We start from the raw sequence: 23951 nt of genomic DNA, 5'->3' as shown, positions 1-23951 counted from the left end.
TCAACAGGACTAAGTGCAAGATTCTGCACCTGGGTCAAGGCAATCCCATGCACAAATACAAGTTGGGAGGAGAAAGGATTGGGGGAAGCCCTGAGGAGAAGGACCTGGGGGGTGGGGGGGTGGACCAGAAGCTCACCATGAGCCATCAGTGTGAGCTTGCAGCTCAGAAAGCCAACTGTGTCCTGGGATGCAGCAAAAGAAGCACAGACAGCAGGTCAAGGGAGGTGATTCTCCCCCTCTGCTCGTGAGACCCCACTTGGAGTTCTGTGTCCGGTTCTGGAGTCCCCAGCATAGGAAGGACACAGAGCTCCTGGAATGTGTCCAGAGAAGACCCACTAAATGCTCAGAGCAGGAACCAGGCTGAAGAAGTTCTCCAGGTTCAGCCTGGAGAAGAGGAGACTCTGAGGTGACCTTATAGCAATCTTCCAATATCTGAAGGGGACCTACAAGAAAGCTGGGGCAGGGCTTTTTACACAGGTGTGTAGTGACAGAACATGGATTTAAACTTGAAGAGGGGAGATTTAGGTTAGACACCAGGAAGAAATTCTTTCCTATGAGGTTGGTGAGACACTGGCACAGGTTGCCCAAGGAAGCTGTGGCTGCCCCATCCCTGGAAGTGCTCAAGGCCAGGTTGAATGGGCCTTGGAGCAACCTGGGTTGGTGGGAGGTGTCCCTGCCCATGCAGGGGGCTTGGAACAAGATCATCTTTAAGGTTCCTATCATAATTTGAGTATGAGGAACTGAAGCAGGTGGGCTTTCAGACTGAGAGAGGCAGAACACAGAGGGCTCTATTCCCTCCCATTTCTGCCCATACTCTATCAAGTTCAGGCAGCCTGGCAGCCTCTCCTCTCTTTTGCCTGCTCCTTGCTTTCCTGCTGTTCACCTGTGCTCCTTTACCACCACTTTGCCAGGTGCTCTTCAGAGTCCACATCCATCAAGTGCTGGGAAGAGCCATGGAGCTCCCTCCTGAGTCTGCCCTGCCACAAGGGGCCCTCAGGCTCCTATTCCTGCCAGCATCCCGATTGACTTGTATACATAGATTTGTATAAATTTATATTTTTGTTCTTTATCCCTTAAGTTATTGCCTTTCCCCTCTGCTGGTAAATCTGCTTACAATTTTTTTTTTAATTTCCAACTTCAAGTCTCAAGTCTTTATTCCCTTTTTATCTTTACTTTGGGGGGCGTGGGGGTGGGTGGGTAATAAGAGAATAATTCTGTGCTTTGGTTTTTGTTCAGCCCAAACTGCTAAGCTGTGACAGTCCCTTCCAACCCAAACCAGTCTGTGAAGGGCATATCTTTGAGAAACTGAGGCTGTGGACAGCTGACAGGACTTAACAGACCAAGTGGGGCAAGAATGTCCCACACAATAAGCTGTCTGGACTTAATAACAGAGCTTTAAATTAGATTTAGCAGGGGAAACTGGTGGTGTTGTAAGCACTTGAGAAGAGCCAGGGGCTGCTGAGCCATTAGGAAGCAACAGGAGAACATCTGCTAATTGCCTCAAGGGTGTTAGGGTGAGCCCCTCTAAAAAGAAGTGGCCCATAGCCTGGTGAACTGCCCCTGTACCAATGCACACACTCAGGTGGAGAACAGTGACCCAATTGCTCTCACAGAAACTTAGTGGGATGAATCTCACAGTTGGAGCCCTGTGAGTGATGTCTACAGACTATTCAGAAGGGAGAGGTAAAGAGGAGAGGTGAAGGAGTTGTTCTTTATGGCAAAAATGGGATTGATTGCACGGAGCTGTCTTTAAAAAGCAGCAATGTGCAGGGCAAGATCTGGTGGCTGAAATTTGGAGACCAGGTCAACAAAGCAAACTTCTTGTGGTTGGTGTCTACCACAGACAACAACCTGAGCAAGAAGAGGTTGAAGAAGAGTTCTTGCTTCAGCTGCAGGAAGCATCATGCTTGCAAGTCCTAATCCTGATAAGGGCCTTCAACCACCTGGCCAGACATGCTGGAAAAGTGGCACAACCTACTGGGAGCAGTCCAGAAAACTACTGAAGAACACTGGGGACAACTTTCTAGTTCAGGTGGTGGAGAGCCTGACCAGAGGAGAGGCACTGCTGGACTTGGGAGATCAGAACTAAGAGAGAAACATAGATCTTTAAGGTCCCTTCCAACCCAAACCATTATATGGTTTGTATGTCTTACTGCATAAAATATACTGTGACTGCACTGTGGAGGCTTAGAAGATAAGTCCTAGGAAAACAAAATGAGGCATGAACATAATGATTAAATGAGATTTTTGTCTCTGTCAGAAACTGACACACATTTTTTCCAGACACTGAATTATAATGTTTTCTCCCTTCTCTTCCAATAGAAGGCACAGGTTAATTGGTCCTGCACTGGACAGATAGGTCATTATGTCAACTTCTGTTATGCTCAACCAGGGCAGAAAACCCAGAGAACCTTTTATCTTGCACCTTCCACAGCACTTAACTAAAGCAAGCAGTGTTTTATACTGCCTGCAGAGCATGAAATGAGCAGAATTTATTGCTTGCAGGAAGTTGTTTCAGGTCCTGGAAAACTGTGATTATATTTTCAGGTCACAGACTAGCTGCTTCTTAACTGCTCTGTTATTTTAAAAAAAAAAAAAAGATTTTATGTAACACCAGCTTATTTCTTCTCTTTTTAGTAACAATGCGTCAGTTTGATCACCCTCACATTGTGAAGCTCATTGGAGTTATTACAGAAAACCCAGTTTGGATAATCATGGAGCTTTGTACCCTCGGAGAGGTATGAAAAATACATGAGCATACATGCTCATCCAGCTTTGGTCTTTTTTAGCTCCCAGGTATCTTTACAAAGAACTAAAAAACCTGTCTCTCAGAGTAACCCAATAGCCCTCTTCTCAAATGTGATATCATACTTGTTTACAGAATTATGGACTCAGAAACAGGAGTGGCAGAATGTGACCTAACTCCTCCACTGAGGGAACTGAATCAGCTCATACCAAAGTGATTTAGTCATAGTTTTCAGAGAACTAAATTGCTGTTCCAGAGTGAGAGCTTGACCTGTGGCAAGATGATGATAATGTGGTATCATTTAAACAGCATTGGCAAACATGCCCTATAGAAGTGAAATTATATTCTACATCTTTTCCTGGGTAATACTATATTTTCCCTTGGAGCACTGATTTTTTTTTTTAGGATTTGTTTTCTGTATGGTCTCTGCAGCAGAGACCATAGGTAAGATGACTTTCCTCATTATTATGCCTTTTGAATGCATACCTTACACAAAAGTAAATTCAGTTTTTATAATTTGTTCTCTTTGAGCTACATGTTTCTAAAAACATGAAGTGGTTATCTCATACTGCACAGTAATTGTAAATATCAAACAGCAGTATGTTGTCCAAGAAAAAGAAAGGCAGAATAACCTGTAGTGAAGAAGTAATTTTCCTTTCCAGGTCCCAAATCAGTTTTTAAGGCCTTCTTTTAATTTATAAGGGCACTCCAGTGCTACCTTTCATTAGCTCCTAACTGCTAGGGATAGATCTTACAAAAATTCTGTATTGCTTTGCTACTCCGAGCTAAATCCAGTTGCTCTGGCAAATGTAGATTAAAATTAATGCTTCCAAAACAATACTGATCTAATTAGTGTTCAAATTGGCCATGTACTGTTTTGTTCTGAAAAATTAAAGCTGAAAATGTGTGTATTCTGAAGGGAAGGATGGATTAATAGTTCAGGAGTGCTTTACTCTGAAACAACAGCAGTTTATTCTCTGCCTTCAAAAAGAACCTGAAAGCAAAGCACATATTTTTTTGTTTGTTGGCTAACAGTTTTCATATAGAAAAAACTGCTTGGATTTAACAAAGATTTCTTCATGGCATGTGATTTTCTTTCCTCATACATTCTTATGGGAAAGTATGGCCATTGTTTCTCATGTAATTGTTATAGTTTAAGCCATGTTCAGATTTCTTAGGACAAAAAAATAACTTTTCCTCTTTTTTTCCTCCTTGATGTGAACAGTTGAGATCATTTTTGCAAGTCAGAAAATACAGCTTGGATCTGGCCTCTCTGATACTCTATGCTTACCAGCTCAGCACAGCACTTGCCTACTTAGAGAGCAAAAGATTTGTACATAGGTAAGATTTTTACATATATAACTGTATATGTTTATTTTTATATATAACTACTTGAAATCTTAGGGAGTATGAGGTGTCCTAGATCACCAGATTTTTGACTGGCAGTATAGTGGATGTTAAACACACCTGCTGAAGTGAAGACAAAACACTTAAACCACAGAGTTGGACTCTTCAAAGCCTTTTGTGTTTCTTTTTTGTGACTTATGAGTGTGTAGCAGCAATACTTTGGAACTCCTCAAATTAACTTCCCTGGTTTAGGTCAGTCTTTTTAAGTATTGTGTCGATTTTTCAGTCTCTGTCACCAAAATTACAGCTTTTTCAAGAGTGACCCCTGCTGGCTCCTGCCTGGATCGACTCGGAGGTGGTGTTGGGTTTTAATCACTGTAGATGGCAGCTGAATTGTTGCTTTGTGGTTGCAATATTTTTTAAAGCTGCAATATTCCAAATACAGAAAAGCAAAAAAGAGCAGTTGACTTTTTAAGTACTGAAAAAGGAAACCAAAATATTTATAAAATACAAGTACTCAATTACCAGGAAGGGAACATAAATATCCTTATAAATGTGTGTTGAATTTAATTCCCTTGCATTTTAACATTAGCTTTCTATGGAGAAGAGGCTGTCTTTAGCCTCTTACTGCATGCAGTTTAAAGTTCACATCACTGATATTTTCCTGTGCTATTTTTGTTTTGAACTTGAGCATTTTATTTGTTTCCAAAAACTTTCTGATTCTATAAATGTGTTGTAAGTATTGCACATACAAACATGTATATGTAAGTATTAGGTATGTGTATAAAATATTGTAAATAATCCCATATGATTGTTAAAGATACTTGAGTTTTGGCCAAGTAGCTGTTAATTTTAAGTAAAATTTGAAAATCTAACTTACTCATCCAGTACTGAAACAGGATAAGGTAGCACTACTTAGTTTTCTGGACTTTTCTTCACTGCTCAGAGCTGAACCTGTCAATTCTTAGTCAAGCCTACAGAAATCCAGAAGCAACAGACATATAAGGTGGGTTGTCTCACCTGGGAAGCTGCAAGAGAAAAAGGCTCAAGTGTTTTCACAATCCTTGTGACATCACTAAAAGCTGAGCTCCTTACAAGGAAAAGCCTCTTGCAAGACTGAGATGTTAAACAAATTCCATACCTTTGTGAGGTCAGGAGGCAGATTTTCTACTCGCCACCAATTCTCATTCCCCAAAGGTTTTACCCTATGATATTTAAATAAAAAATAAAACTTTTTCCTCTGTCAACATTGATGGTTCTGCTTTCAGACCACAGCAGTTACTCATAAGGATCAAACATACTGCAGGATTTCTGCAAGCTTCTCAGCATCAGCAGACAAAAAAAATACAAAAAATTTCTGTGCATACACAATCAAACCATGGCTTAGAAAAATAATTCAGTCCTCTCAAAGATGTTTGATACTTCTGGGTTTTAATGATTTTTTTTTTCAAACTATATTTCACCACTTTTAACTTTTTAAGTGACTAGAAATCATGTCTCCTCTGTTTGGCAGGGATATTGCTGCTAGAAATGTGCTGGTGTCTGCCACTGACTGTGTGAAATTAGGTGACTTTGGTTTGTCCCGATACATGGAAGACAGTACTTACTACAAAGGTAAGCAAACTCTGGTTTTTTCTTGCCAGCCAGAGGGAACACTGTTGCTTCTCACAATACTGAATTTGTTCTTAAAAAGAATTAACAGCTAGACCAGGAAAATCTGGTTGTATTTGTAGAAAAAGGCAAGATGTTCCACAATTTAATAGATGGCAGTGAAGTCCTACTACATGTATGCTTAAGAAGAATCACAAGGTCTGATTTAAGTTACAGAAAGTTGGAAATTCACTTGTAGGTAAAATTCTACTATTTGGGATATAAGCTTATAGTGTTTTCTTCTTGGTTTTTAGAAGTTTATCCACATTTGAGGCTTGTTTGAGATAAAGCTCCTGGTTCATGGCATATGATGTAGCCTACAATGAATTTGAGGTTACCTACAGATAGATTCTGAGTTCGTGCTGTCATTGTTATTTTCCCTGCTTACTGCATGGAATGGGACTTGATGACCTTTAGAGGTTCCTCCCAGCCCAAGTTATTCTGATTTTGTGCTACTCACTTTGGGTGTCACTGGACTTGGGAGGTTCAGTACAAAAATATCTTTGAAACATACTTTTTTTTTCTCCATTCTGGATGCAATACTGATCTTAAGTGGCTCCAGCAGCTGTGAGAGGTCCTGCAGTGCTTGACAGATAGGAAATACTGCAAGAGAATAGAGATTACCTGTAGGGTACCAAATAGTAGCATTTTAAATCTGGTGTATACTATGAAACCATGTATTCATAACTCTAATATTCAATAAATTTCTAGGTTTTGTCATGTATTTTAAAACATCTTTTATTTGTCTCCTGACACTCCATTATGTTTCCCTGTTTCATTTGTCTCACGTCACTGTGAGCTGCATGTTGGTTTAATTGCTGAGAGGGGAATACTTTTGATGTGATAATTGCTTGTTGAGCTTTTGGGGTTTTCATTGGGGGGTTTATTGGGTATTTTGGGGAATTATTTTGGCTTTTGTCGCTTCTTTTTTTCTGTTTTCCATAAGGCCAAACAACCTACCCTTTATTTATTTAACAACCTGCTCCCTTGCTGAGGTTTTGTGATGGTTTCAGATTTGGTGCCAGTAGCTTCTTAACTTCAACAGCTGCATCTTGAAGTAAGAACAGGTTGAAGGAGCTCAATCAGTCTGAATACTTAGGCAAAGTGCAGCTTTTCTCTAGGTAGAGGACTACCTGCTGAAATCTCATGTACAAAATCTGGTAGCTGAAGTGCTTCTCTGGAGATGGGGGTTTTGCCTGTGGATTATTTCACTGAGAACAAAATCTGTGTTTGAATGCAGTAGTAGGAGTAAAATCTTGCCTTTTCCTGCCTTCCCTGTAGCTTCCAAAGGAAAATTACCCATCAAATGGATGGCTCCAGAGTCAATCAACTTCCGACGGTTTACCTCAGCTAGTGATGTGTGGATGTTTGGTAAGTGAATACCAAATGCTGGGGTTCTGTTGGAGATGTTCAGTGTTTCTTTACAACTACTGTAAATAAATAATTTCTAGATATTTGGTGCTGGTTTTACTGTACTTTCTGAAAATATGGTTTCTTCCAACACATTTTCCATCTTTGTATTTTTATTTCCTTTTCCTACTCAGCCTAAAGTTTTTACATGCCTTTTCACCTCTAGTAAGAAACTGGCAGAAATGAAGGTACAAGGAAATTAGATTCATAGAATCATAGAATTGGCTGGGTTGGAAGGGACCTCAGAGATCATCAAGTCCAACCCTTGATCCACTACCACTGTGGTTCCCAGCCCATGGCACTGAGTGCCACATCCAGTCCCTTTTTAAATATCTCCAGGGATGGAGAATCCACTACTTCCCTGGGCAGCCCATTCCAATGTCTGATCACCCTCTCCATAAAGAAATCCTTTCTAATATCCAACCTAACCCTCCCCTGGCACAACTTGAGACCGTGCCCTCTTGAATTAGGTCATTGTCTTAACAGCAATGATTTTTTTAACTGTTTTTCCCTCTGATTTCTTCTTGTTATAACATTACTTGCTGTTCCTGTTTTATATTTTCACTTCTTCTTTTATGGTGATATGCCTGCTTCCATGCTTAGTGAATACATAAGCTGTCCTGTTTCCAAGACTTTAATGCTGAATTCCCACCTAATTTGTCTTTCATCACTCCTGCTTGGTTACAAAATGAGGGTAAACCAAAATATCCTAAAACCTTGATCTTTTTTCTGAACTATGGGAGTTTTTGTATGAATCTGATCACCTATGCTCAAACTGGTCCAGACTGCTTGTCCATACAGGCAGAACATAGACTGTGGAAAGGAATAAAGATGATGAGTCTTGAAATAAGAGCAGGACAGCGAAATAGGGGTTTGCCCTCTTTACAAAATAAAATTGGAATGTTTTAAGTGAAGGGCATATAAATTTTAGCAGGTTTATAATAGTGTGAAGAAAACTTTTGTACAGTCAGAATTAGAAATCTCAAGTCTGTTAAACATTCTGGCCAGTCTTAAACTGGCAGACTGTTTTTCCCTTTGTGGTTTAACATAGTTTCAATAGAAACTGTTTCATTACATAGTTTCAGCCCCCCAAAAATGGATCTGTTCCAGCGTTAAAAAGTGGAAATCCACTCTGCGTGTTGAAACAAGCCAGTTAGAACTAGTCAAAGGGAAAAGGGAAAAAAAAAAAAAAAAAAAAAGGATTTGAATATGAGCAACCCTTCTGATTTACAGTAGGTAAAAGGTAGCTAAATGTGAAGCCAGGCTGGGGTGAGCCAGCAGTGGGTCAGACTTCCTCATAAATAGCTCAGGTTCATACAGTGTCTGTAATCCTCCTGCACATCACTCCCCTCTGCTGCCAGTTGGTAAGTCAAGACCAATTCCCCAGCTTTACATTTCAGAATAAATCGTGTCATCTGTACAGAATCAGGGCTTTTTAACCAGGTTTGTTGTTTTTGTGTGTGTTTCTCAGGTGTGTGTATGTGGGAGATCCTAATGCATGGGGTAAAGCCCTTCCAGGGGGTGAAGAACAATGATGTGATTGGGCGAATTGAGAACGGTGAGCGGCTCCCAATGCCTCCAAACTGCCCTCCTACCCTCTACAGCCTTATGACCAAGTGCTGGGCATACGACCCTAGCAGACGACCCAGGTTTACAGAACTTAAAGCACAACTCAGGTAGGGTTCTACTTCTGAAAGGTCATTTCCATGTTCAGAAATATTTGTTTGTGTTTTTCTATCGTCGTGTTTTCTTGCCGTGGAAAAGGGAAGGCAGAGAGTATCAGAAGGCTGGGTGGTTGGTACTCTCGTGGAGATTTGGAGCTCATCTGTTGGGAGAAAATGAGTCTAGGCAATAAATTGAGATAACTGGAAAGATGAATCACCTTTCTCCCAAGAAAAACTTCAGATGTTGCAAGCAATTTTTTTATAATTTTACCTATTTATGCTGCAATCCTTGGAGAGGAATGTAGAAAGAACTTAGGGTGGTTATTTGGTTATACATGCACTGTGCAGCTTTAGGGTAGAAATGTAAATGCTCTTAAATGAACCATCAGGTGAGTGCTGTTAAAAATTATTTTCCTAACATATGCAGCACCCTACTTGCCCTGTGGCAACTGACTGTGCAATTGCAAAGCCTGCAATAAATGCAGGGTCATTGATGAGAAATTCTTTTGTCTTTTGTGTACCAGGGTGTAGACTTCCTTATGTTTACCTTGCACAGTCTAAATTCACACCCTAGTTTGTTCTGCAGTAATTTATTCGAGTGGCCATATTTCTGTTTCACCAACCACAAAATGGGACTGATATTTAAACTAAGATATTGAATAGACACATTTTATATTTCTGAACACCTTTGAGATGTTATGGGTGTTTAGTATCTGCTTTGCTTAAGTTAACAAGTCAGACAGCTCCTGTACACTGTAAATCCACTTTTCAGTTTGTTGTAATTCATTGCCAAACTCCACAGTTTTATGTCTTTTTTTTAAGGTTGTGTTTTGTGGCATGTTTGTTTCTTTCATAATACCACTTCATGCTATCAGAAGATGTTCATAATACAAGATAATTCATAGGTGCTTAAAAAAGGAGCACTTTAAGCATGATGCTGTTTTGGAGCTGCTGTATAGATACCTTTAAGGTTTTTTCCTATTTTATAAAATGTCATATAGTTCCACCCTGTGTTACTCTGGGAGCTCCTGTGTAGATTAATGATTTCCATAGCTGAAGGGAATTACAGCCCTTCTCACAAAGAACTTCTGCTATTGACTGAGGAGTTAACTGCAAAGGGAAGGAATGTTGAAGCTTGGTAGGGATTACAAGGAAAAGGCATGACAGGGTTGTGTAATTTGGGTAATAGACAGAAACTGGCAAGTCCCTTGCTTGCCTTTTAAGGCTGCTTTTTAATTTGCAGTCAGATTGTACTGATGACTTACAGCTGATTGGCACAGAGAAGAATGAATTGCTGAAAAAAATGTGATTAGGAAGATAGCTGTGGTGTGTAAAGATAGACAGGGAGAGAAAGTATTTCACTAGCAAGAGACAAGGAGTAAATCCAGAGTAAAAGTAATTGTGTTGGGGAATGAAGTAAGTATAGGCTGGACTTAGAGAGAGAATGACAGCTGCAACACTTATAACATCATGAGTTTGGAAGGGTAGAGGGGAAAAAAAGTGAAAGATGTGGAAGGGTATTGCCAGATAAAGAGGGCAGATCAGCACCCAAGAGCAAGGCTCTCAACAGAAGTGCACAGACAAAGGGTAAGAATCAAAGCTCATGACGTGGAGCAAGGAAAATTCTCATAGTTACAAAACATTTTGTTTCCTAGTGTCTGTGGATACGCTCTGAAACAGGTCACTCAGAAAGCCTCTGGAATTTCCATGCTGGGAGACTTTCAAACCTTGGCTGGGAAAGGCTTCAAGCAACCTGACCTTGCTGTGCATGGAGCCCCAGCTTTACCAGGAGGTTGGGCTCAAGACCTCCAGCAGTCCTACCCTAAACAGTTCTCTGTTTCTAGATGAAAAAATGCACTGAGGGGGTGATTTTTTGCTCCTCTAGTCGTGTTAGGAGATTTGAAGGACAAGCTCTCTCCTGGAGCCACAGCAACCCTAAGATAATTTTTTTTCTCTCTTCTCACCAGAGTTTTTTGCTGCTCCAAACTGGTGACCTTTATCTCCTGGAAGTTAGGCAGCACAGTTGTCCTAAGGGCTTCTTTGCACTGCTCACAGAGTCAGCCTCTTGTTGGGGAGGCTGCCAATTCCCTTATGATGAGGCAATCTCAGGCAACAAGGAAAGATTGGGTTCCCAAACTCAAATTCCCATGAACTTGCAAAAACAAAGCCATTTCCCTGGTGGCCTTTTCTGTGTGGTGTTGCTGCTGCTCATTCTGGATCCTCTCCAGGGGAGTCTTGTCAAGCTGAGAGCAGACCAGTTGTTTGCTTGAAGCTGATGATAAAGCACTGCAACATTCCTCTCTCTTTTAATGAGAAAAAGTCCAAGACTTTGAGAAAACAGGCTTCTTCATCTGAAATAGCAGTGATGGGAGCACAAGCATTTCAGCTGTTCTCTGCCTGTTACTGAATGCTTTTCCTATTCCATAGTAGCATCTTCTTTGCATAAACTTTATTTGCAGCTGAATGTGCAATGTGAAGATGCAGAGTTCTATAAAATTAATTTAGTGTTACTAGGGTAGTAATTGCCTTTTGCTTTATAGTATTCAGTCTGTTCAGGAGTTACTCTTCAGAGCAGATAGAGAAACCCACAGGGTGCATTTTGGATTTTCAATTTGAATTACTCCTTGCATTCTAGGCCCCTTTTTAGTTAGGGTGGGGGACAGAAAACCGAGGTTAAGTCAGGAAAGCGAGGTGCTGCCCTGCTGCTTCTGCCACTGACAGGGCTGGAATTAAAATCTGGGGTATTTTAAATCAGGAAGCATGTGTTGCCTTTCTGCTTTTGTGTAGAATTGATTTTTGTCTTGCACTAGATGGTAAATAATATAAAAAGCTCTTTTAAAAGTGTTCAATGTACCCAAATCATGCAGTATCATTTTAATACTATTTTTCTTCAGAATGACTTGAAGCCACTTCTTGTAACCATGCATTTACTCTGCCATAATTGTACATTCACTGTAACCATGAAAAATCTCATATATGCCTTTATTCTTAAATATCATTTATTCTTTGCTGTGTTCAGTAAATGTATATTGCTAAAGGTAGCACCAGTACAATCACAGACTTTCTTACAAATCATCTTTTAGGCTTTACTTGTGAGTTGTGGAGCCCTGAATGTCCCTTTGGTTGGTAATTCTGTTAAAACTGGGTTGTTTTGCATTGGAGGTTAAGTAGGATTCTGATTCTGAGCTTTCAAATTCTGGTAACTGCATGACATTTTCACTGCTTATTGAATTAATTTTGTTTGAAGTACCCTGTCACGAACCCCTGCCCCTGAAAATAGCAAAATAAGCAGCAGTTGGCCCTCTGTTGGTCACTGATGAAGCAGCACAGGTTTTGCAGAGTTGATGACCCTCCTAGCATCCTGATGCTGAAGGTCACCTTAAATACAGCTCTGAAAAGAATGGGAGTGGAGAGGAAAGAAACCCCAAACAAATCAATGCTTCTAAACTCATTTTTATGACAACAGTGAGTTATTTAACTGAGGAGAGCTGGACCTGAGCCTTTTTGTGACTGCATTTGATACAGGTCCTTGACTGCTGCTTATAAATAAAGGAAACAAAGCTCATGAGTGAGGGCAGTTTGAGTCCTCTTCTCATTTCATGGCATCCTGCCAAAAGTGTATTTACTTGAAGTACAGGATGGAGGCTGCAAAATGCTTCATTAGCCTTTTGCTGTTTGACAGCGACCACTAGGAATAAGCTGTAATCATATGAAAGTGCTTTTAGATTAGGGCAACATAGGAAAATATGTTCATCTGCCTTGAGCTTTGCATCCTGATGATTGGAGCCCCCCAGAGAGTAAAAAAAGAAGCTGCTTGTTCAGGGTCAGTGATTACTGAGGGCTCCCACACCACCACAGCAGCAAACACTGGTATTGCTGTGCCTTTTGAAATGTAAGGATACATTTTAGTTTTATAGGTATTTCTACACTGAAGCTCCCTTGAAAGGTTCCCTTTTCAATGTCACAACCTTATTTCAGTAACAAGATTCTTAGTAAATCAGTGTATCAATTATGCAAACTTCTAAGTAATCAAGATTTTTCATCAGACTTAACCTAGCCAGGAAGATGAGGTAAGAAGGTCTGGAGTACCTCAAGATTTGCTGGGATAATTAGATGAATAGAAATATTTCTTTGCTTGCTTCTCTTTGCTGCTAAAAATATGTGCAGTTTGGGAAAATATGCCTGGATCTGACTTTCCTGACCTTCTGCAAATTCTAATAAACTGTTCAGAGTACTTGAGCAGCTGCACTGAGAAAAGGTCAAAAATATCTCTTGGCACGTTTTCAGTCCATCTATGGCTTGGTCGTGGTCTTCCCTGTGTGAAAACAAAGACGTTTCTGTGAGTCATTTATAGTCTTTGTGTTTTTTTGAGCAATGCTTCTCTGAGGCATTTCCATTTTATATTCTTGTCAGCAGCACTCAAGGGCATCCAAGTACAAATTCTGCTGCAGCTGCTCAGCCTTCGACCAGGGTACCTGGTTCCTGGGGAAAGGATCCCTGGTGGCACAGGCAGTGAAGGAGCAGGGTGGGATGAATTAGAGTTGCAAGGCAAAAAACTGAGCCTGTGTTATGAAGAACAAGTTGTTTCAAGTACAAATTTGTCATTTCCAGTGATACATTTTGAGTTTGTGGCTTTGTATTGAATACAGTGACACCACAGGTAAAATGGCTGCAATAGCAAGGCAGATAGGGGTTGGTGTTTCATTCCTTTTTATGGAATAAACAGGACCAGGCTGTGAGAAATTATAGTCCTGGCCTCAAATTAGAGATAAGGCATCTCTAAATTTAGTCAGCTGCTTTTAGCTGACTCCTGTTCCACTCCTTTTGCTCAGATTAGAGCATCTGCTGCATCAACAGCCTTATCAAAAAATAAGTATATTATTCACGCGGTGTCTGGGTGGAGCTTTTGTGTTGGTTTTTGTGTCTTTTTTAAACCTCAAGATAGTTCTTGAAGGGTTATAATCATGGTTCATGGATATGGATGCATGTTGGCTGATTTCTCATGCTACAGATGCATGCTCTGAATATCTGAGGCTTTAAAAGTGGTAGTTCTTTGCTACTTCTTCATGGATCCAAGTTGGAAATACTGCATTTTCCTTATTCTGAAGGGACAGGTAAAATAGATTTTCTTTTTTTTAGTTCCCTTTATGGGCTTTAGTTGTGCTTCCGTGGTAGTTCTGTCAGGATTACTTCTGCAAATAACTTGTCTGATTTTGTTTTTGTTCCACATTCTTGTGTTGCTTCAGCAATGATGGATTGGAATTGCAACAGTACTTATAAACTTGGCTCAGCTGCAATGAGACAAGATGACTTCTCTGCTTTTTAGAAGTGGCATAGATTGGTTTTTTTGGCTGAGTAAGGAAAAGCAAAGTTCTCGTCTCCAACCAAGAAGGAATTTTTTCTTGAAATAAGCAGTAAAGTTCCAAGATTAGAATAGATTGCTGTAGTTGATCTCATCCCCTGCATGAGTAATTCTGGGTGGTTATTTAGCAGACTGAACAGATTACAAACTCAGAACCTAGCTTTGTTTCTGGAAACTCTGGAGTGATAAAGAAGCTGGAATAGCTCCTTCACAGGATTATCTTTACACTGGGGATAGTGATATGTAAATAATCTGCCTTGCTCACATCTCCAGACTGCTCATGTAGTATGCAGCTCCAAGGACTTTGCAGCTCTCTGTTTCAAAGCTTTATTCTGACTATTTTTCAAATGGCAAATATCCAACATTAATAATCCACATAGCAGAACTGGGAGGAGGCTGCTGTGGGGGCAGCAGTATCACACTGAACTTCAAACAGTCTTTAATAGTCAGAACAGTGGTAAGTAGCAAACTAGTTTTACTACTGTCTTGTACTTTGTTGAAAATGTAGCCTTTTGACCTGAATGTTTAGAAGCTGAGTGAATGCTGTCAGATATTTCTGTTTTGATAAACGAGTTTGCTGAATGTGTTCCTGGTTAGCCTAAAACGTTAAAGCTGAAGACAGAGCATTTAAAATGTTTTTTGACTGCTTTGTTGGAAAATGAAAACCAAATCTCTGTGATCTGAAGCTCTGTTGTGTTTCAGTAAGGAACACTTTCAGTTTGCAGAGGTTCAGTATAATATTTTCTTGTGAAAAATAAGCTTTCATGAAAGTAAGTGCTTGATTTACTGTCTTTGAGGGTTTCTCTGTGTACTTGCACATCAAATGAATGGTTAATATACAAAAAAATGTTTCTGCAATATCAACCACAGCTTTCTGAAAACTCAGTGCTGCTTCTGTAGTTAAAAGCACACTGGTAATCCTACAGAACTATTTCTTCCTTGTATTTGATTTCAAAAACCTAACCACTGTAAGTAAAAGAAAGTTTTTGTTTCAGTTCTCAAATGTTTTGTCAAAAGTATTCATTAGTCTGATAAATGTGGGAGCTACGGGGAGAGGTTTGTTAGGTCCTGAATTGGAGTTTTACTTAAACATAATACATTTTTCTTAGTACAATATTGGAGGAAGAGAAGCTGCAGCAGGAAGAACGAATGAGAATGGAATCCAGGCGACAAGTCACAGTGTCCTGGGACTCAGGAGGATCAGATGAAGCTCCTCCCAAGGTAGCCAAGACTGCAAACTATGTGTGTTTAAAAAAGCAAGCAAACTCCTCTTTTTTATTCCTTTTATCTCTTCAAATTGTCCTTTGATGGGTTTGCTCAGACAACAGCATTCTGGCCAATTTTGTCTTTGTCTGCTAATACTTGCCTGAAATGACCCAGCTCTCCTTGAGCTGCTCTTAGAGCTGATTCACACTGATCCTGTACTAACAATTTTCTGTTTCTTGTCACTGAACTTGTAAAAGACTACCAGAGTTACCAGAAAATGGCTTCCTAGCCTTTTCTTTATTCTTTTTTGTAGCACCCCTATGAAACATTAGCTGATGAGTTTATTTATCATCAGTGAGAAAAGTCAAACAACTCTATTTTCCTTATTCTGGTCAGAATATTAAGGGTTTGCTTCCAAGGACCTTATGTGTTTTAGTTTACAGTTAATTTTGTTTCATTACATGTCTGTCCTGTTGGGATGTTGCTGATGTGTTCTGCAGCTGGGACAATCTTCACCAGTTGCTGAGCACTCTCTTTTCTCAGAAACTTGTCTGCTTCTCATCAGAGTTCTTTTTACACGTAGAAGGAGCAAGCCTGTATTTTGAAGAATTTCATTTTGTGCAGTCACCACTGTAACCTGGAATATTGTCTGCATCCTGATCAGTTTGTGATTAATTCCTTTAGCTTTATATGCAAGCTCTTGTGCTGATAATTTCAGTAGTACTTGTGTGGCACGTTCTGCTGCACATAATCCCAAGCAGTCATAGAAAATACATCTTATTTTTATTCTGTTTAGTTTCACTGTTGCCTGATAGATTTATGAGCTTGGTTCTGCCTTTTGAGGGCTTTATGGCAACCAAGAAATACAGGCAGTTGGAACCTGCTTTTATTTCAGCATTAAAAGCAGCAAACAAAAGATCAACCTGTTTCATCACCCGAGATTAACTGGTGGGATTTGGTGTAAATAGAAAATGTTCTGAGTTACAGATGCAGATCCTTAAAATTAGAACAAAATACTGTTAACTTATTATAACTTTGAATAAATTGTATAGTCTACATGCTTTGGGGCTAATCCAAATAGAAATAAGTACCTTTTGCTAATGTAATATATGAGCTATTCTGTATTAGAAATTATTATTAGAGCTTTGGGTGTGATGTATAAACTGAAACACTTGACAAGAAGATGGGTGAAGATTAAAATTCATTCTACCACTGCATATCTTTTTGAGAGGGTCAGTATATACCTGATGGTTAGGATTTTGCTCAGTATTTTTTTGTGAAATACAGGTGTGCATACTAATGACATTTGAACAAGCTGAATTTTGTAGATAAGAGATTCAGGTTGCTATGATCCAGTTTTCTAATGGTGACAAATATTTTTTTTTCTTCCAACAACTCATTATAAAAGAATTGCCCTTCTCCTGAAGAGGCAAAGCAAGAAAATCAGATGAAGACTCTCAAAAGCCATTCCTCTGCTCTCCTTTCTAGTAGGAGCTCGTTCTGTCTTGGTTTTTCTTGGCTGGGAATGGGTTGTAAAACAAAGCATGGATAGTGAAGGGACCATGGAGTTCAGAATATGATCAAAAGCACCTTCCATGTTGAGACAGCTTAGCTACACAGAAGTTATTTATCAGAACTCACTTAGTCTTCAGAATTACAAATGGAATTACTCATGTGAAACAAACCAGTTTGATTTGTGTTCTGACTAAAGAAAAATAATTTATGTTTGTGAATGGTCACAAAAGCAACAAGTTAATAGCAAAAAACTGTACTGCAGATTGTGAAATTAGAGGCAAAGCTATATCTGCACCTGGAAACTTCATTTAAGGACTATAAATACATAGCTGGTGTCTTCTTTAGAGTTAAACAGCAGAGCAGGTCATTTAGTGCAAGCAATTAAATATGCACAAAATTCACAGAGAAAACACTATTTATTGAAATACCTAGCAACCAATTCTTCAGCTTCCATTTCCAAGAAAAAAATGGAGGTAAACTTAATTTAGTCACCAAAAAAAGGCATTTTAGAGTATTATTTGAGGATTTTTAAACACTTTTTTTTGATGCACAACCTGTAAATGTATGTCTTACCAAAGAATAATTTTCTGCTTTCAACTTTCTGTTTCCAAAGCATCTAAATATTCCTTTATTTTTACAGCCCAGTAGGCCTGGCTACCCCAGTCCAAGATCCAGTGAAGGGTTTTATCCAAGTCCACAACATATGGTACAGCCAAACCATTACCAGGTATTACATTTAACACTGTGCATGTAATATTTTCAAACGTGGGGTTTATAACTCGGTTGCAGCTGGTGGGATTAATTCACTTCTTAAATGGTTTAGTTTTATTGAGTTCTGTTAAATGTTTTTTGTTTTACAACAGAACAAACCTGGTAGACTTACTCCAGATGGCAAATATCTTTGTCTCTGATAGGGTGCTGTGCTCAAATTCCTAAAACTACAATGGACCACATCAGACAGTTTTCTATTTACTGAAGGAATGTGGTGTTCATGTTAACATTTGTGCTAAGCTATGGAATTACTTGCCTTATGAAATGGCATTATCTGGTGGACTTTCCTTGGGGTTTTTTTTAATACTTTGCTCCCTGACATTTCTCTCAGACATTTGTCTGTTGGCTCAGAGCCACCTTTAGATCTACCACATGGCACACTCACAGGTTTTGCTTTTCTTTCTAACACTGCTGAAGAAACTTAAAAGTCTGTCCTGAAAGTGCTTAAGGCAGCCTTGGATTTGTTCAAAGCTACAGCCTGATACAGGGGTCTCTGACAAGATTTTTTTTTTCCATGGAGAGGGGGAGGTTTTCATTATTTTAATGAGTACTTCAGACTCATTAAATCTACTGTGGTTTTCCTGTGGAGAAGTTCTCAGGCCATGCAGCTTAGCACACTAATTACATGCTGTCACTCAAGACTGAACCTTGTAACATACACCAGGGGGTACCTTTTTACATGGCTCTGTGGGGTGATGTGAGAAGGCTCCTATTAACTTGAATATTAGCTCTGCATGTGTAGCTCTTAAAAATGTATCAATAGGTTTGGTTTTGTTCATCAGAAGGCTTTGATCTTTTTTGACTGCAGAGGTTAACACATACTTTATAATGCTGCTGTTTTGATAGGCACCCTCAAATACTTATAATTATCCTCAGAAAGATATGTATATATCATTAGCCTCACATAGCTACAGTTAGGGTATGATAGGCATCCTGAAAGACAAAAAAGAGCTTTTGTGTCATATTTTGCCTTGACTTCCTTCTGATGCTGCTTCCCCTCCTCCCTCTCAGTAACTGCTTGAATTGAATCATTTCTGTGCTGTTATATTTGCTTCCTTGGGGTCAAGGGCTGTTAATTATAAGAAAGCATAGGTATTATTTATGTAACTTTTTTTTTTTTTTTACCCAAACCCTGAAGGTGTCTGGCTACCCTGGTTCTCATGGGATACCAGCCATGGCAGGCAGTATTTATCCTGGTCAGGCTTCTCTCTTGGATCAAGCAGATTCCTGGAACCATCGGCCTCAGGAAATATCAATGTGGCAACCAAATGTAGAGGTATCACATCTGTTGTTTTGCTTTACAGATACAGTAAATACCCTTTTTTTATGATTTAGGTACATCTGGAGATTATTGTTTCTCTGGTATTTTTTAAAACTGCCTTATTCTGCAGTGAGATGGAAGTTCTGACTGCCATTTGTTTCTTTTTGAAATGAATCCTCTTATGTGAGATCAGGCATGAAGTCTGTTCTTTACACAACTTCATGATGAAGTTGTTATCACTTATTATCCTAACTGAGTGAGAGCAAATATTTTGCTTTGGTTTTTTCAAAGGCTTTACTCCATCTTATTGCTCTTAATGGAGATGGGAACATTCATGTAAAAATACCTAATAGCATTAGTGTTTAAATACTTCTAGTGGGGTATAAATATCATAGTTAAAGTGTCTGAAGCTTCTCTATAACTTCACCAGAACAGAAAACAAAATGCTCTTCAAAACTGTCCTTGAGTTTTAGATGCTTTTCAGACTATCATGATTGGACAGAGCAGCTCTAGTGACCACCAAAATAATAATACCAAAGGCTTACTGACTAACCATAAGGAAGCAGATGGGTGTCCAAGTCTTCAAGTTTCCCTCTGCTTACTCCTGGTTGAATTGGCAATTTCTTCTGCCATTGTGAAATGCTGCCATGCTGGGGTTTTTCACACTGTGTATAGTTGAGGGTTGTAGTTCCAAGTCATTCATCATCCCTGTAGATTATTGACAGTAGAATCAACTTAGTCTTATTTCTTGCTTGAAAAAAGTGCCAGTGGGAGTGCATGAATGCTTTGCATGTGTTTTTAATCACAAGTTACAGCCAAAGTTTTCATAAGAGCTTGGGAAGTTGGTTACCTAAACACAATCTCAGTAAAGTTTGGTAACAAACTCCCCTTGGCTTCCTCAGGAATACTAATTTATACACTACATGCTAATGGTTTCCAGGCAGCATTGGGTTGTGATATATTCAGTATTGTTAGCTTAAGACATGCATAAGAACTTACTCAAATAATCATTTAAAACGTTTTTGTGACATACTTTGCAAGCATCAGCTAAAACTGAAAGGCACAGTAGTTTGGAGTAAAAAATGTATCTTGCAGCTTTTGTAACTGGATAGTAGTTGCTCAAGACCAAGGAAACAAAACTGATCTATTTTTGTTGTCCAAGGTAAATGAAGTGCAATGTATGAAGTGAGAACATTAGTGAAAAACAGAACACAGTTTTTCAAATCCTTTTGGTGCCAGTATCTAGGAGTAAGGCAGATAAAATGTTTGTAATTGGAAAGTTTCCTCCAGTGGTCTGCTTCAGTTTATGAGGAGTTGAAGTAACTCTGCTTGACTGCATTTGGACTTGTAAAAATTTGTTCCCTTATAATCTGTAAGTTCTTGCAGCTGTTTATAGTGATTTTAAGTTGTGAATCTGAATAAAGTTACTCTGGTTTGTAGGATTCAGGCACTTTGGACATAAGAGGAATGAGCCAGGTTCTACCCACACATCTCATGGAGGAGAGATTGATAAGACAACAACAGGAGATGGAAGAAGATCAACGCTGGCTTGAGAAAGAGGAAAGATTCCTGGTAATGCTTTGATTCATCTTCCTCTTCATTCCTTCTGATTTTTGTTTCTTAATTACAGCTTGCTAAAACTAATCACTTCTGTGCAAGAAGAGCATTTATTGAATGTAGGAATCACTGCCAAAATGTAGGTTTGGAAAGTTTTTCAATTCAATGTTCTATGGAGTCCTGCGTTATAAATACATTTAACAGCTGGATTTTTTAGTCAGCCTCAGTTTGAGTCGCATCCAGTCTCACAGTCTCATCCAGTTGACTATTTATGTGTGGGAGGTTGTGGATATAATTCTGTGCCAATCTGGAGGCTGGCTGTTCTAAAGGAGACAGATCTATGCTTATTCTGCCCCTAAAGGGGATAACCATCAGTCATCTAACAACCCTGACTTTAGAAAAAGTGATAAGGAGCCCTGCAGTGGAGAAATAATGAGACACATTAGTGGAAAGAAATAGTTTGAAAGAGCTCTTTGAGGTGAGGCAAAAGCCCTGAACATCACCAGTAGAAGACAGAATAGCTGCCTTGGTGATGGCATCTTCTGTTGCTCTTTCTTTGGTGTTCCATATTTTCTTACTGTTCCTGCCACTAGTGTAAGTTTTGTAGTTCAGCTCTGGCTTCCCAGTTGTCAACATCCAAGTTCTGTGATAAAATTCTTCTATTTGAGGCTGATGGTGACAGATGGAGCAGAAGATGCCAGCAGCATATTACTCTATATAGGCTCCTGCTGGGAAGCCTGTGGGTGCACCAGAATCACTTGATAGCTAAATGATATGCAATGGTGTGGTATAGGCTGGGACAAACATCAGTCACATTTGGTCCTCAGAAGTGTATTTCAAAGAATGTTTTGGTGTGAAAGCTTTTTATGTCATGGGTAGTTACAAAACAGGGCTGTAAAAATGCAGGTTTGTTACAGGAGGTAAGTCTGAATGTAAGTCTGAATAAATACACTCTATTTAAAACAGATAATGATAATGCTCAGTGGTTTCTGTAAGGGTTCTCTTCACTGTCTAGAGCAGTTCTTCAGGAAAAGCTTAGTTGTACAGAGAAATTTATTTTTGTTTTAGACACCAAAGTTTTAGTGGTCGTGGTTGTCTCACAGAAGTTGAAGTAGTCTTTTAGGGATCTCAAAGCCAAGACATTTTGTTCCTTGAAGAGAAGAATTTCTGCTTTATTCTACAGGAAGCCAGTGGGCAAGCATGGAGAGCAAATCTTTTATGTAGATAGTGTTACTAATGCCTTGTTCCTTGCCAGTTGTGTTGTCTTTGTCTCTTGGAGTGGGAGTTAGTTCTGTGTAGTGTTCAGAGATGTTCAGAACAGCTGATGGCTGTGAAGACAACCAAGGTGGGGGAAATCTCTGATGCCTCTTGAGAGCTCCAGATAGATGCCCCCATGTCTAGTGCACATTCTGGCCAAGATGCAGATTGTGCCAGAGTTAAGATGTAACTTTTGATTAAAGGATATTGAAGCTTGCTTTTGGCTCATTTCCTTGTAAGTACACTGGGGAATTTGTGGTTTGCCATTGGATGTGAGCAAATAAACCACTGTTCCCAGATTGCTTTCAGTTTATTACAAGCTGAAGAGAGGGAGGGGAAAGTAAAAAAAAAAAAATCCCTATTTTAGGCATTAGTTTTTCCAGTCCTGAGTGGTACAAGTAACTTATACAAACCCAGGAGGTCAAATTGATCCATAGTCTGTTAAAATTTTAAAGATTATCAAGAACTTCTTGAGGAACTCACTAAGAATGAGGCATTATGATTTCAGGTGGTGGCAGCAGATGGTGGGAATTTTCTGCAAAAAACTTTCAGACCTTTCTGAACTTTGCCTTTTTCTGCATAATAGATGCTAATTATTTGTAATGTTTGTTATTTTGTTTTGATTCAGCCTCTGGACCATTAGGATGTTTACCTTCCCCTAAACTGCTGCATGAGGACAGACTTTGTGGAGGTTTTTTTGGTCTGTAATACAGTCTTAGCTTATGTTTGGAAAAGATTTGCTGTGTTTTCATTATGTGTTAGTTTTCATTGCAAGGATTCACCATCTCTATTGCAAACCCTGCAGCTTTGTCAGAGGTGGATTTGGTTGATGGGAAGCCTTGAGGGTTGAAAAGACAAAACAGAGGAAGTTTGAGGAGAAGAAAGCATGAATTCAAATAGCCAAGATGAGGAGCTGGAATCTGTAAGAGATTCAGTTTCTTTTCTTTCCACACTGACATTTTGACTATAGAGACTCTGGGCTTTATACTTCATTGCTTGTTACAGATTTATATACACTGGGTCAGAAGGTAGTGAAAATGTGGCTAATGATGGCCACAGGGTGCATTTGAACCCACAACAGATTGTTTGTCAGTTTTACAGATTTTCTTGGAAAAGAAATGTGGTTTTCTAGCTTTAACCCTCAAACAGTCAAGGTGGTAGAAAGTATTTTGTGGGGAGTCTCTCCTGGTGGAGGGCTTGCAGATCAGCTGAAAGATACCCACAGGTCATATATGGGAGTCCAAGCACAGGTCCAGTGTAGAAATCATCCTTATATTACACACATGCACACTCCTTGACCTGTGTCCTCTAGAGAAATTTCTTCTCTTGGGTGAAGAGCCTTCCCTAAATCAGTCCTGCTGGTTGATGGAGCAGAATTATTTTCTCAAAATTGATGTCATATCTCTGGCTTGCTTTGAGACACCTTTCTGCCCTAATCTTTGAATTCTGATAAAATTGTTCTGCTGCAGTGTGGCTCTCCCTTGCCTGCCACAGGCAGGTTTCTGAAGAATGATTTTCCTTTTGAGCACAGACAACAATAGAGGCAGTAGAGCCAGATTTTAATATTTAACTTCTGTAACCATATAGTGTAAACTGGCTACTTTCAAAAGCAGCTCTATTTACACAGACTTCAGGCTTCTCCAGTTTATCTCACTTCTACTGCTGAGAATTGGACTCACAGGGGAGCAAATGCAAATCATTTCATGTAAGACACTACAACAAGAAGAAAAATCCTCAGTGGGGTTTCTGTTAGTACAATTTTGCTTTCCCCAGAGTAACAGCAACTGGCTCATGACTTGAAATTTATTGCTGATTCTACAGGGGAAAAACACAGCTCCAAAGCATGTTAGCACACATATAAACAGCACTGATGCTGTGTTTGCTAGAAGAGACACCCCAGAAGAATTAAACTGCAATGGCATTGAAATGGTAATTTGCCAGTCTTCTGAGCCCTTGTTATCTCTGTAAGCAGTTTGCCTGAAACTGCTCCTTTGAGAACTCATGACCAGTCAGTCCTTGAAAGGAGATAAAAAATTCTGTTTGCAAGCTGCAGTCTTAACAGACTTCAGAATTCTGAATTTCTTCTGTAAAAAGGGACAACAAATTATCTCTCTTCCTGGGAAGCTCCTGAATGAAAATAAATCTGTTGTGTAAAAACCGAAGAGTAAAAAAATGTTTGCTTTTCAATTGTAGCAAATGTCTCCA

The 23951-nt window shown here is 39.4% G+C and overlaps 1 protein-coding gene across 11 annotated transcripts in view; it reads left to right on the top strand.

Moving 5' to 3' along the window:
• PTK2 (protein tyrosine kinase 2) overlaps nucleotides 1-23951 on the top strand; it is a 224242-nt gene that overhangs the window by 183891 nt on the left and 16400 nt on the right. For all 11 annotated transcript variants that reach the window (XM_030445996.1, XM_030445997.1, XM_030445992.1 and 8 more), the window contains 9 exons: nucleotides 2638-2738; nucleotides 3972-4087; nucleotides 5607-5707; nucleotides 7025-7114; nucleotides 8625-8829; nucleotides 15289-15400; nucleotides 17541-17627; nucleotides 18810-18947; nucleotides 20373-20504. In XM_030445996.1, the coding sequence (XP_030301856.1) occupies nucleotides 2638-2738; nucleotides 3972-4087; nucleotides 5607-5707; nucleotides 7025-7114; nucleotides 8625-8829; nucleotides 15289-15400; nucleotides 17541-17627; nucleotides 18810-18947; nucleotides 20373-20504 (1082 nt within the window). The remainder of the gene's footprint in view (nucleotides 1-2637; nucleotides 2739-3971; nucleotides 4088-5606; nucleotides 5708-7024; nucleotides 7115-8624; nucleotides 8830-15288; nucleotides 15401-17540; nucleotides 17628-18809; nucleotides 18948-20372; nucleotides 20505-23951) is intronic.

Source organism: Calypte anna, chromosome 2, assembly GCF_003957555.1.
Source record: "Calypte anna isolate BGI_N300 chromosome 2, bCalAnn1_v1.p, whole genome shotgun sequence".
Classification (NCBI taxonomy): Eukaryota; Metazoa; Chordata; class Aves; order Apodiformes; family Trochilidae; genus Calypte; species Calypte anna.
This window is presented reverse-complemented; position numbering and strand designations above follow the sequence as displayed.